Here is a 13,224-nt window from a genome sequence, read left to right as displayed (position 1 = left end):
AAAACAACACTCCATCCCCTCAGAGGGTGTTGTGAAAATAAACTCATTCACGTCTCTGAAATACTGAGATACTCTAGTAATGCGCACCATAGCAAAGCCCAGGAGGAAATTAGTCATTCCGTCTTCAGAGCAGGGATTGAATAGTGTGCTGTGAGTAAAGCATGGGGCAACACAATGGACAGCTGCTCAGGAAGTGAGCCTCATCCACCCTGACGAGCGCTGAACGAGGGCAGGGTCCTATGGAAAAAAATAGTATGTGATCGTGTCACTAATGACTATCATAACCACATGAGCAAGGGGGCGGAATTAAGGTTGCAGTCTGGTATTTCCTAGCTCTTCAGTGCTTAACTTTGCACCTTAATAATGTTCTTTTAACACTTTTCTTGTGGGTTTTAGTGTTTTTATTGAAATAAACGTAATCACTGAAACAGCCATGTCTGACACAGAAGACAGCAGCTATTTATAACAAAGCACAGCAGCATTTCAAATTAGACCATTTGTGACTAACACCAGCTATGCACTCTAGGACAGGAAGCAAAGTATACGGCACTTAGTGCTCCGCGTTTTCAGTTTTTACCGATTTTCACTGATAAATTAATACGTTGTTTTTAATTAATGGCGTTCAATTTTTACTGATTTACACCCATTTATCAATTCACTCAATTTTTTTTGTATTTTTGATTTAGTCCAAAGTGGAGCACAGGATCTGGTCCAAGAGGTGAATATAGCTGGACCGTTCGATAATAGGGACCATAATATAATTAAATGTAACATCCCTGTGGTGGGGAAAACCCCACAGTGGCCCAACACAGTAGCATTCAATTTCAGAAAAGGGAACTACACAAAAATGCGGAGGTTAGTTAAACAAAAACTAAATGGTACAGAGCCAAAAGTGAAATCCCTGCAAGCTGCATGGAAACTTTTTAAAGACACCATAATAGAGGCTCAACTTAATGTATACCCCAAATTAAAAAACATAGTAAGAGAACCAAAAAAGTGCCACCCTGGCTAAACAACAACGTAGTGAGAGACAAAAAGGCATCCTTTAAAAAGTGCAAGTTAAATCCTAGTGAGGAAAATAGAAAGGAGCATAAACATTGGCAAATTAAGTGTAAAAATATAATTAGGACGTCCAAAAGAGAATGTGAAAAACAGCTAGCCAAAGACTCAAAAAGTAATGGCAAAAAAAAATGTAAGTGCATCAGAAGCAGGAAGCCTGCTGAACAACCAGTGGGGCCACTGGACTATTGAGATGCTAAAGCAGCACTCAAGGATGATAAGGCCATTGCGGAGAAACAAAATGAATTCTTTGCATCGGTCTTCACGGCTGAGGATGTGAGGGAGATTCACAAACCTGAACCATTCTTTTTAGATGACAAATCTGAGGAACTGTCGCAGATTGAGGTGTCATTAGAGGAGGTTTTGGAACAAATTGATAAATTAAACAGTAATAAGTCACCAGGGCCAGATGGTATCACCCAAGAGTTCTGAAGGGACTCAAATGTGAAATTGCAGAACTACTAACTGTCATCTGTAACCTATCATTTAAATCAGCTTCTGTACCAAATGACTGGAGGATAGCTAAAGAGATGCCAAATTTTAAAAAGGGCTCCAGAGGTGATTCCGGCAATTACAGGCCGGTAAGTCTGACATCAATACCAGGCAAACTGGTTGAAACTATAGTAAAGAACAAAACTGTCAGACACAGAGATGAACATAATTTGTTGGGGAAGAGTCAACATGGTTGTTATAAAGGGAAATCATGCCTCACCAATCTACTCGAATTCTTTGAGAGGGTCAACAAGCATGTGGACAAGGGGGATCCAGTGGATATAATGTACTTAGACTTTCAAAAAGCCTTTGACAAGGCCCCTCAGCAAAGGCTCTTAAGCAAGCTAAGCTGTCATGGGATAAGAGGGAAGGTCCTGTCATGGATCAGTAACTGGTTAAAAGATAGGAAACAAAGGGTCGGAATAAATGGTCAGTTCTCAGAATGGAGAGAAGTAAATAGTGGTGTCCCCCAGAGGTCTGTACTGGGCCCAGTCCTGTTCAACATATTCATAAATGATCTGGAAAAGGGGGTAAACAGGGAGGTGGCAAAATTTGCAAATGATACAAAACTACTCAAGATAGTTAAGTCCAGAGCAGACTGGGAAGAGCTACTAAACTGGGTGACTGGGCAACAAAATGGCAGATGAAATTCACTGTTGGTAAATGCAAAGTAACACACATTGGAAAATATAATCCCAACTACACCTATAAAATGATGGGGTCTAAATTAGCTGTTACCACTCAAGAAAGAGATCTTGGAGTCATTGTGGATAATTCTCTGAAAACATCCACTCAATATGCAGCAGCAGTCAAAAAAGTGAACAGAATGGTGGGAATCATTAAGAAAGGGATAGATAATGAGACAGAAAATATCATATTGCCTCTATATAAATCTATGGTACGTCCACATCTTGAATACTGCATGCAGATGTGGTTGCCCCATCTCAAAAAAGATATACTGGAATTGGAAAAGGTTCAGAAAAGAGCAACAAAAATTATCAGGGGTATGGAACGGCTGCCGTATGAGTAGAGATTAATAAGACTGGGACTTTTCAGCCTGGAAAAGAGACGACTAAGGGGGGATACGATAGAGGTCTATAAAATCATGAGTGATGTGGAGAAAGGAAATAAGGAAGTGTTATTTACTCCTTCTCATAACACAAGAACTAGGGGTCACCAAATGAAATTAATAGGCAGCAGGTTTAAAACAAAAGGAAGTATTTTTTCATATAACGTACGGTCAACCTGTGGAACTCTTTGCCAGAGGATGTTGTGAAGGCCAAGACTACAACAATGTTCAAAAAAAGAACTAGATAAATTCCTGGAGGATAGGTCCATCAATGGTTATTGGCAGGGATGGTGTCCCTAGCCTCTGTTTGCCAGAAGCTGGGAATGGGCGACAGGGGATGGATCACCTGATGATTACCTGTTCTATTAATTCCCTCTGGGGTACCTGACATTGGCCACTGTTGGAAGACAGGATATTGAGCAAGACGGATCTTTGATCTGACCCAGTATGGCCGTTCTTATGTTCTTATAGGGACATATTTTTGTTAAACACTAACACTTTACGCGATTGTTGTGTGCTGCAGCTCTGAGAATGAAGCAGTTCTGGAGTGTAAAACACAGAACACACACAAGGTGGAGGTCGGAAAAATGAAGCAATGTGAATATAGCATTATGATTGGCTCACAGAAAGATGCTGCCTGCCTATCTGTTGAATTTAAACAATCAATCCTCCACAGGTAAAGATAAGGTACAAAGGCAAAAATGAGGCAAAAAATGCAAATCTATGCCCGAATAGCAATAAGAAAATGAGTACTTAGACATTTTCACGGAAAGTAAAGACAGGCGCGAAGAGGATGCATTGCGCTGCACATACTGCAGCACTGAAGTCAGTGCTCGCGCTGACTGAAAGAAGGAGCATGTCAACAGCAAGCAACACAAGCAGCTTAAAGAAGAAAGCCAGCTTCAGGGCAGTCAGTCTGCACCAGGAGCTTGCACCAGGAGCTTTCACCAGGGCTTTAATGAAAGGGAGGACACAGCACAAGTGCGTCAATGAATCTGCACAGGCTTTGTTTCGCCCAATGACCCTGTTAATGGCAGAGGAGCCTATTGGTGACTTTATACGACAATCCTGTCCAACCGCAAAACCCCTTCCTAACACAGACAACCTCCCTTGTAAGTATCTGAAAGAAAAGGATGACACTTTAGTACCTAAACCGATGGAACGACTTGATGGAAATGTGGTGCCTAATCTGATTTTTGACAAGTCTCCTGATGCTTTGGCCCATCCAATTCTTGGCCTTTTGTTTTCAGGTTTTGATTTCAAGGCAAATAAACTGACATTGTTTTGTGCTGACACGACATTCATCCCCTCTGCCGACTGCGTTTTGTTGACGCAGCAATAACTGGCATGTCTGAGATGTACCAACTAGCTTGGGAGAACATGGTCATAGCTAACACAGATTCTGCTTCCTGCAGAGTTAAGATGGCACAGAGCTTAAACTCAATCAGAAACCAGAGCTGCTGCGTATTACCTGTCTTCTCATCTGATTAACATTGCGCTGTCAGCAGCTACTGCTACAGAGGAAATGAAAGACGTGAAATCTTGCATCGTGGATTTGGGGCTGTTTTCAAGCATGCAAACAAGCTGAAGGCTTTGTTTTACACAGTGTGAGATGAGTGCAGAGCCAACTGCTGTTTACCTACCCCTGTTGTGCCACATCAGTACTTCGCTGCTTCTCATGTAAATCACGTGTGGACTGTGCCACCGCATCTCCTAGATCATCCTGAGTTTGTTGGTTCTAAAGCAAAAACTCTGAAGAGTCTAGCAAATAACCAGAATGACTGTGAGATTCTGCGCACCAAGGTAATGGTCATTGTTGAAAACTTGGAATCAGCGTGTGACACACAGAAAACACTGGAGTTTTCTCTGACTACTGCCAACACGTTTGCCAATACAGACGTTTACCGGATCCTGACAACCAAAGTCTCAATTGAATTGAGCACAAAAGCTGCAGAAGATACAGAGAGAAAACCCAGCTGTTACTAGAAATTCTTCTGACCCCGGAACACGAGAAAACAAAGAAGTATTCAAAACCTTCGACACAACACCCAGTGAGAAATGGGAGATGACCGCAGCCTGTAATCTGAACCTCAAAGTGTTTGGTGCCAAAGATTCTTTTTGGAATGTCATCCAGGTGTTGCACCCCTTCCTCAAGGTGAATTTTGCAGCAGACTACGATTGTTATGCCAGAGCATTTCAACCATTTACCACTAAATTTTAAATCTGAAAAGGGAATTTACTACTCACATGAACTTGCCTACCCCTGACAATGCGAAACTGGATGTGCTGGCAGGCTTTGTGAAATAGTCATCCAGCCATACTTCCCAACTTCACCAAAGTGGCACAGAGAGCTTGGAGTGTACCCCCTGGATCTACCGACGCAGAGCGCTTATTGTCAAAGTTGGACTACCTCCAAGACAGCCAGAGGTTCGACACGAGTGAGGAGACTTTGGAAGAACATTACACGAGCGTACGCAAACCAGGATTTCTGGATGAGCTACTAGCTCTGAGAGACAAAATATACCTTCGTACAATTAAGAAAAAAAAGCTTAAATTATAGCAGTAAAATGTGGATATTACAAAAGTTTTTTTCGTTTTTCTTTCCCCCCCCCCCCAATTTTTTTTTATTTTTAACCCAATTTCATCCCCGTTTTAATGTTTGGAAAATAAACACTGAAAAGTTCCCAGGTTTTTTTTATACAAATAAAAACTGAAAACACGGAACACGAACTGTACCGCATCCAACCAAAACCCCAGTGGAAGTTTCAGGTAGGTGGAAAGTAATTATTTGTGTTGGAATTTGGCGAGGAAACTGCAGCCAGCACCCAGAATTTGCCACAGGATCGCAGGTGACAAGGGTAAAGACCTTGTCTTTAAGTCTCATTCAAAATATGAGTCCTCTTGCTACACAGCACCCCCTAGAGCCATAATGGGGCACTGAGTCAGTGCTGATGCAGCAGGAACAACACTGCCCCCTACTGAATCATCCCTGTAGCACCAAGGCTGTACTGCAAAGCTCTGACCCCATTCCAAACCCACTTAGCCTGAAGGATCAGGTGAGAGTGCAGCCTGAGGTCGCAGGCCAGACTGCAACTGAAAATGTTATTGCCCAATATAGCGCAAGTCCGTGTGTGGAAGGAAGGGGCTTCTCAGGCTCTCATCTGAGACACTATGCAGAGGGAGATCGCTGCTGGGTGATGACAGCCAGCCTGTCCACTTCCCTCACCCCCACACGCTCCCACTTACTTTGTTGAACCTGGCGAAGGGGTAATCCTTTCCCTCCTCTGCAGCCCTCCTCCAGTGGTAGAACATCGCCCCGTCTTTCCTCGCGGGGTTGGTGAAGGGCATCCACTTCCAGGGCCGTACTTTCTTGGAGCCCAGCTTTGCCTTGACTGTGCGGTAGCCCTGCGTCGTGTCACTGGGCAGCAGTGGAGGCGCATCCCTGCAGAGCAGAGAAGCCCGGGTTGAGAGAAGCACTGAACTCCTCTGGAGGGTCTTTGCTATGGATCCTGGCAGCGCGGTGGGTAGTGCAGGACACCTAGGTTCAAGCCCCATTCCTGGTTTCGCACTCCCCATGAAGGAAAGACACTACACACAGCTCCGGGGTGACACTCTGGCTTTCGGTCACGCAACAGCATCCACCCCGCAATCGCCCTGAATCAACTCAAGCTCACCGCTGATGGGCTCCAAAGCCACCAGATGTAAAGAGTGAGGAGGGCGCAGAGCCTGCTAGCAAGGTCAGAGTCATTCTGTGTCAATGGAAGTCGGAGATGGAGCAAACAGCACGGAGGCGTTTGAAAGGAAGAGCTGACTGGAAAACAGGCAGGCTAGAGACCTCTGGGCCGATGGCACAGTCCATAGCAAATGCCATATTTGGGGTTGGGAAGGAATTTTCCTCCAGGTCACATTGGAAGAAACCCGGGGGCGGGGTTCGCCTTCCTCTGCAGCATGGGGCACGGGTCACTTACAGGTTTAAACTAGTGTAAATGGGGGATCCTCCATAACCTGACGTCTTTAAATCAGTAACTCAGCCAGAAGCTAAGGGTCTGTTACAGGGGTGAATGGGTGAGGTTCTGTGCAATGAGCAGGAGGTCACACTAGATCATGATGGTCCCTTCTGATCTTAAAGTCTACAAGTTTGCAGCATAACGCTTGCGGAAACAAAAGCAGTTGTTACTCCCGGTGGCACATACAGGGGAATTAGATACAAAAGGGCATATATGCTGCCCCAGGCGACGTAGCTCTGGAGTGACTGCACTTTTCTCATCACATGCACAGAGCAGAGCCTCCCCATTTTGGAATGAGAAAGAAAATATAAACAAGAGAAACAAAAACAATAAAAAGCCTGGAGGAGATGAGACTCAAGGAGCTAAATTTTAGGGGCTGGACTGTCAAAGGCTCCAAGTGTGACTAGGCCAGGCAATGACAGACTGGAGCCAGGGGTGGGTGCCAGTTCTCCCATGAGACTGTGCAGAACACTAACCAGACACGCTTACTTTTTATCGGAGTAGAGAAGTGCATAAACCTCTCGGTGCATCCCCTCCGGCCTCTTAAATGTCAGCGTCTCAGATGATTTCTTGGATTTTTTCTGAAACAGAAGATTTTGGTTATAGATTTAGAATTTAAGGCAGAAGAGACCATTCGATCACACAGACTGACTTCTTCTATATATCACCAACTATTGTATTTTACTCAGTTATCCCTGTATAGAGCCCAATAACTTGTATTTGGCTCCAGAAAGGTATCCCGTCTTGATTTGAAAACGTCAGGTGATGGGAAATCCACCACTTCCCTTGGTAGTTTGTTCCAGTGGTTAATCAGCCTCACTGTTAAAATCTGGGCCTGATTTCTTATTGATTTTCTCTGGCTTCTGCTTCCAGCCATTGGTTCTTGTTCTGCCTTTCTCGGATAGATTAAAGTCTTTTACTACCCGGAATTTTCTCCCCAGGAAGGTACTTCTACACTGTAATCATGTCACCTCTCAGTCTTCTCTTTCATAAACTAAACAGACTGAGCTCGTAAAGTCTCTCACAGTAAGGCATTTTCTCCAGCCCTCAAATAATTTTTGTTGCTCTTTTCTGCACCCTCTCCAGTTTTTCAACATCTTTTTTAAAATGTGGACACTAGAACTGGACCCACTATTCCGGTATCGATCTCACCAATGCTGCATACAGAGAGAAAATCACCTTCCTACTCCTCCAGCTAGTGCTTTTTGAATATCAGGACATTAGAGATCTTCTATTCTTCTGGAGTTATCCTAGTACTCCATTTGTCATATGTTGCTTCTCCTCAACTGCTGCCTTCACTCTGTCATGGAGCTAGGATGGGATTTTAATCAGTTGTCCTCTTTCTTGATTGTGGTTTTTTGGCGATCTAAGACACTTCCTTTAAAACTCCCAATTTTCATTCACATTTTTCTGTCTACATATTTCCTCTGAATCAATTTTGCTCATAATTTTCCTCAGTTTTGGGAAATTAACCCTTTGGAAGCACCAAGTATATACACATTACCAGTTGGTGCTGTCCTCTGTTTGCTCATACTGAATGTAATCATATCATGATCACTAGGCAACTTCCAGCCCATTGATAAATTCATCTTTATCTAATAATTGGAGATATACCAATCACCTAGAACTGGAAGGGACCTTGAAAGGTCATCGAGTCCAGCCCCCTGCCTTCACTAGCAGGACCAATTTTTGCCCCAGATCCCTAAGTGGCCTCCTCAAGGATTGAACTCACAACCCTGGGTTTAGCAGGCCAATGCTCAAACCACTGAGCTATCCCTCCCTCTGTCATAATGATGTCTAACACAGAGTTACCTCAAGTTACTTTTGCATTAGAAAATTATCTATATATTTTAGAAACACTAATGGTGTTTTACTACTGGCTGCATAAGACCTCTGAAGTGTGTCTCCCAAACTGAAGTCCCCCATAACACTGTTGATCTTTCCACACATTACAGACAGATGTTTAAGGAGTAACACATCCTGGACTCTGGTTTCCACTGGTGGCATTTAACAGATCTGCACCAATTCCCCGTCCCTGGTTTTCTTAGTTAGCACATTGATCCATATGTATTCAAGATCCTGTGGGTCTGAATCATCCATAACTTTCAAACAAGTAATGGGATCTTTAAGGCAGAGTGCCCACCCCCCAACTCTTTTACCCGCTCTGTCCTTCGTACACAGGTCATCGCTAGTGATTTTAACACCCCAATCATGCACATTCTCTCACCAGTTTTCAGTAATGCCGTTATATCAGTCTTTGCACTGATGAGAAGGCAGCCCCAGGGAGCTGCACTTCTGTGTGGAGACAGACATTTCAATGGAGAGGAAACAGTGGCTGGGGAGTGCTTTGAGTGCGGTGGCATTTCATTATTATATAGTTTCATCTCAAATTGGAGTCTGGGACCTACACTACAGTTGTGGTTCTCTTGGATCTGGAGTTCCTGTTCATCTCTCTGTTTATATTGTCCCATCTCCATAGTGTCTGAGCACAACAATGCCCCTGTGAAGTATGGAAGAAGTATTATACCCATTTAACAGGTGGGAAACTGGGGTACAGTGCACATTTTCTTAATACAGATAAGGCCTAAATGACTTGCCCAAGGTCACACAGAGATCCTGTGATCAAGCCAGAGACATAGCTTGGGGTCTCCCAAGTCCCAGTTTCAACACCTTAACCCCAAAGCCTTCCCTTCTTGAGTCTGCCAGACATTTGGCATTTGACTGTTTAGATTTCCGACTAAACTTTTGGATTTTGTGAACACAACCCTCTGGAACACAAGGAGATGAGTAACTGAAGATACTGGGAAGCCAGGAGATGGACATACATGTAAGATGCCAGATACTCCATGGAAATGCCCAAAGTAAACAACTGTAATAGTAACAAATATTTGTTTTCCTCCAATTCTTTCAGTTATAGTCGTTTGAGATGACGCTTGTGAGAACAGTAGGTAAAAAGTTTTCAGACACAAGTGTGATTTTCAAGTTGGTGACTGGGGCAAAGAGTTCAGGGCCATAACCCCAGTACCTTATCAGAATTGATGATGTCCTTCTTATTGATGGTTCCCGTGTTCTCTGACTCCACACCCCCCAGCTCCAGAATATCCCGCACATCTGCACCCGTCGCCATCTTGCTCTCTAGAGGAAGAAACACAGCAGTTAAAACAAGAGCCCTATGAACAGGCATCCACAGGGCATATATGCAGATTGTCCTCTGTAAAATTAACCACTTTGCTCATCCTCCTCCCGTGTACAACACCCTTGCCCCTCCTCCCCACAGAGCAAACAGACCAAGTCATTCATCCTCGTTCAGCAAAAACAGAGCTTTGGAGCAGAGCCCGGAGCTGGACCGCAGAGCAACTCCGGAGCAGTGGAGCTGCAGGTTTTTGCCTGGAGCTGGAGCGGAGCCGGTGCACAGCTCCAAAGCCCTGAGCAGAAACTTTATTTGATTCTAAAATGGACTTTATTCTTCAGATGCTTAGCAATAGAAAATGAGGGACACCAGTGAGGGGTACCTATTCCTGGAAAAGAACATAGGCATCACCATACAGGCTCACACCAAGGTATTTCTAACCGAATAACCTGTCTCTGAAAATGGCCTGCACGAATTGCTTCAGATATCTTAAAAACAGCCAAATTATTTTGACAAGGAGGACAGAGGTCAGGTCTAAAACTACTGACAAGCTGAGGGAAAAAATGAGTTTTCCAGCATAAAATAATGAAAAATTTATCAAATATTTTCAACTTTATACATACTGCACCAACGGAGATGCAGCCACCTCTGGTGTGGCGCCCGCTGTCACACAGTGAAAAAGGGGACATTTCTAGCCAAATGCTCTCTCGCTATCATGACAGTGACCCCATTGGATCTTTAGTGCCCACACAGAGCAGAGAAGGATGGCATTTGTAAGGTCTTATCCAAAGCTCCACACACAATAAAGTGCCTGGAATTCTACTTATTTATTGTGGATCCAGGGCTGTTGAAATTTGAACCAGTGGTTCCAGGAAGACTAGCCATCTCAAACCTGATGGTTAAACTGCTAAAATATCCCCTCCTAGATTTTCATCTCCTAAGAGTATAAAAGATTCCCACGGATGACTGCTCATCCGTTCAGATACCCAGCCAGTTAAAAGAGGATGACTTTTATTAGAGCACATTCCTCACAGGCACCAGTATGGCTGTGCTGCCTTCCCATGGGCTCAGTAAACATAAACTTTTCAAGGAAAATCCTGGTAAGTGAGAAGCTGCCACTTGCCCAAGTGGGATGGGGTTTGAAAATCATTCCTGTTACCTGCCCGGATCCCAGACTTCCACTCTGTACAGACCCCGTCCCACTGCAAAGGCTGCTAGTGCTGACTTCTCCTTGGGATTTACCTACAGGAGAAAATGCCAAATGACACCTCAGTCACAGCCCAGGGGTAAAACTGGCTGGGATTTCCCTGGGGTGCTGAGATGGCGATTAAGGCCCATTGGGTCCTAGTGGATCCATTTTCAAATCATGATGGATGTTTTTCTAACGGCTCTGCCCTAGGAATTCTTGGGGGCAGCTCTCTGGCCTGTGCTATACAGGGGCCAGACTTGATCAGAATGGTCCCTTCTGGCCTTGCATCTGTGACCTCTCAGGGCATCCCACCGGAATACAGATTCCCCAGGGCCCATTAATCCCTGCCCCACCTCAGGAGCCACCAGAGCAAACTCCCTCAATCCCTGCCCAGAGACCCTATGTCCAGCCCCTCCCTCCCAGACCTCGACCCCATCCTCAGACCCCCCTGCCCCTCCCCCACGGCCCTGAGCCCTGACCCCATCCTCAGAGCCCCCAGCCCCTCCCCCACGGCCCTGACCCCATCCTCAGACCCCCCAGGCCCCTCCCCCCAGACCCCGACCAAATCCTCAGACCCCCCCCAGCCTCTCCCCCCATGGCCCTGACCCCATCCTCAGAGCCCCCAGCCCCGCCCCATCCTCAGACCCCCCAGCCCCTCCCCCACGGCCCTGACCCCATCCTCAGACACCCCCCCAGCCCCGACCAAATCCTCAGACCCCCCCCCAGCCTCTCCCCCATGGCCCTGACCCCATCCTCAGACCCCCCAGGCCCCTCACCCCAGACCCCGACCAAATCCTCAGACCCCCCCCCAGCCCCTCCCCCCACGGCCCTGACCCCATCCTCAGACACCCCCCCATGACCCCATCCTCAGACCCCCCCAGTCTCTCCCCCATGGCCCTGACCCCATCCTCAGAGCCCCCAGCCTCTCCCCCCAGGCCCCATCCTCAGACCCCCAGCCCCTCCCCCCAGCGCCCCACTCTCCCACCTGGGCCGGGGCCGCCCTAGGCAGCGCAGCCAGGGCTGGTGTCACAGCAATTCGGGTCCGATCCGAGGCACTTCCGGTCTCCGCCGCTACGAACCGGAAGTGACCGGACCGCTCAGTCCAGGGGGGTGGGTCCCGCCGGATCGGGCCCGGCCGCTGAGCCGGGTGGTGCCCCCGCCCCCGAGCCTGGGCCCCGAGCGGTTTGCAGCCCGGGGAGCGCGGACCAGGTGTCCCGGGGCTACGGGGCAGCCCCGATGTGGGGTCTCGCTCACACAGGCTCCCGGTCCCCCCCCCCCCATGTTTCACACTTGCCGCCTGGTCGCCCCACTCGGGGCCGGGCCCCGCCCCGCTGCCGTGGGGCTCCGCGCCCCAGCCCGCCTGCCCGCGGCGGAGGGGACCGGCCGCTCCTCGCCGCTAGGGGGCGCCCTTGCCCTGCCCCGGCCTCTGTCCCGCGGGGTCAGCGCGGAACGTGGCCGAGCTGCTCGCACGCACTGCGCCCCCCCCCGCATACTGCCCCCCCACACTGCCCCCCCCCGCCCTGCCCCCCCTGAGCCGCTCAACCCCCCGCCCCCTGGGGGCCAAGCGCCGCCCAAGGCGTTACGGGAACGAGCCTGGGCTTGAATTTTCATGGAGGATTCCCCGGAGCCCCCCATGCCTCCCCCGCCCCGATAACAACGCCGGGGGGGTGGGAAATATTTACCACTCTGGACAGCTGCTGTGACTGAATTCCAGCCCTGGAACTAGCCCTGTGGGAAGCCACGTGAGGTTGGGTCTTTAGCACCATTCACTGAGTCCATGTTTCAGGAATAAGGGCTCAGATCTGCAGGGGGGCCTGGGAAATGTGACCCTGGAGTGAGACTGGGTGTCACTTCACCTCATGCTCCTCTCTGGCCTTTGCGTAGCTCAGCAGGGCACACCACAGCCAGCGCCCCCTGTGAGCTCAGATCTGTGTGTAGTTAGACCAGTATTTTATATCAGCAAAGCGCTCCTAATGTGGACACAGCTTTCACCAGCAAAAGTCGTCTTTGGGGGGGATAGTGTATTCCAGCCCCACCTGCGTGCGGCGTGCTCTACACTTAGTTTTGCCAACATAACGGGGGGGGGGAGTGGGGGCAGGAATCAAACCCCTAGCTGATTTAGCTATGCTTGCAAAAGCCCCAGTGTAGGTGCAGTTATACTGGGTGGAGGAGTCCTTTTGTAGGTATGCCTTGTTTCATTTGGGGGACTGGTAAAAGCTTTGTCCACACTAGGAGCTATTGCCAGCATAGTTCTATCAGTCACAAGTCACAGCCCTGA

The 13,224-nt window shown here is 47.6% G+C and overlaps 1 protein-coding gene across 6 annotated transcripts in view; it reads right to left on the bottom strand.

Annotated features, from left to right (window-relative positions):
* DMAP1 (DNA methyltransferase 1 associated protein 1) overlaps positions 1-12,737 on the bottom strand; it is a 46,983-nt gene extending 34,246 nt beyond the window's left edge. Inside the window, exons 1-5 of one of the 6 annotated variants that reach the window (XM_045027226.1) lie at positions 12,629-12,737; positions 10,921-10,999; positions 9,653-9,762; positions 7,117-7,208; positions 5,867-6,062 (exon numbers count right to left, since the gene is read on the bottom strand). In XM_045027226.1, coding sequence (XP_044883161.1) covers positions 5,867-6,062; positions 7,117-7,208; positions 9,653-9,762; positions 10,921-10,999; positions 12,629-12,712 — 561 coding nt within the window. In that variant the 5' untranslated portion in view covers positions 12,713-12,737. Of the gene's footprint in view, positions 1-5,866; positions 6,063-7,116; positions 7,209-9,652; positions 9,763-10,916; positions 11,000-11,931; positions 12,060-12,628 lie in introns of those variants that run through there. The other 5 variants (XM_045027228.1, XM_045027229.1, XM_045027227.1 and 2 more) reach the window with 5 other exon arrangements.
* Positions 12,738-13,224: the final 487 nt, after the last annotated feature.

The sequence above is a fragment of the Mauremys mutica genome, chromosome 8 (genome assembly GCF_020497125.1).
Source record: "Mauremys mutica isolate MM-2020 ecotype Southern chromosome 8, ASM2049712v1, whole genome shotgun sequence".
In the NCBI taxonomy this organism is placed as follows: domain Eukaryota; kingdom Metazoa; phylum Chordata; order Testudines; family Geoemydidae; genus Mauremys; species Mauremys mutica.
Note: the sequence above shows the minus strand (reverse complement) of the source record. Positions and strands in the feature narration are given on the sequence as shown.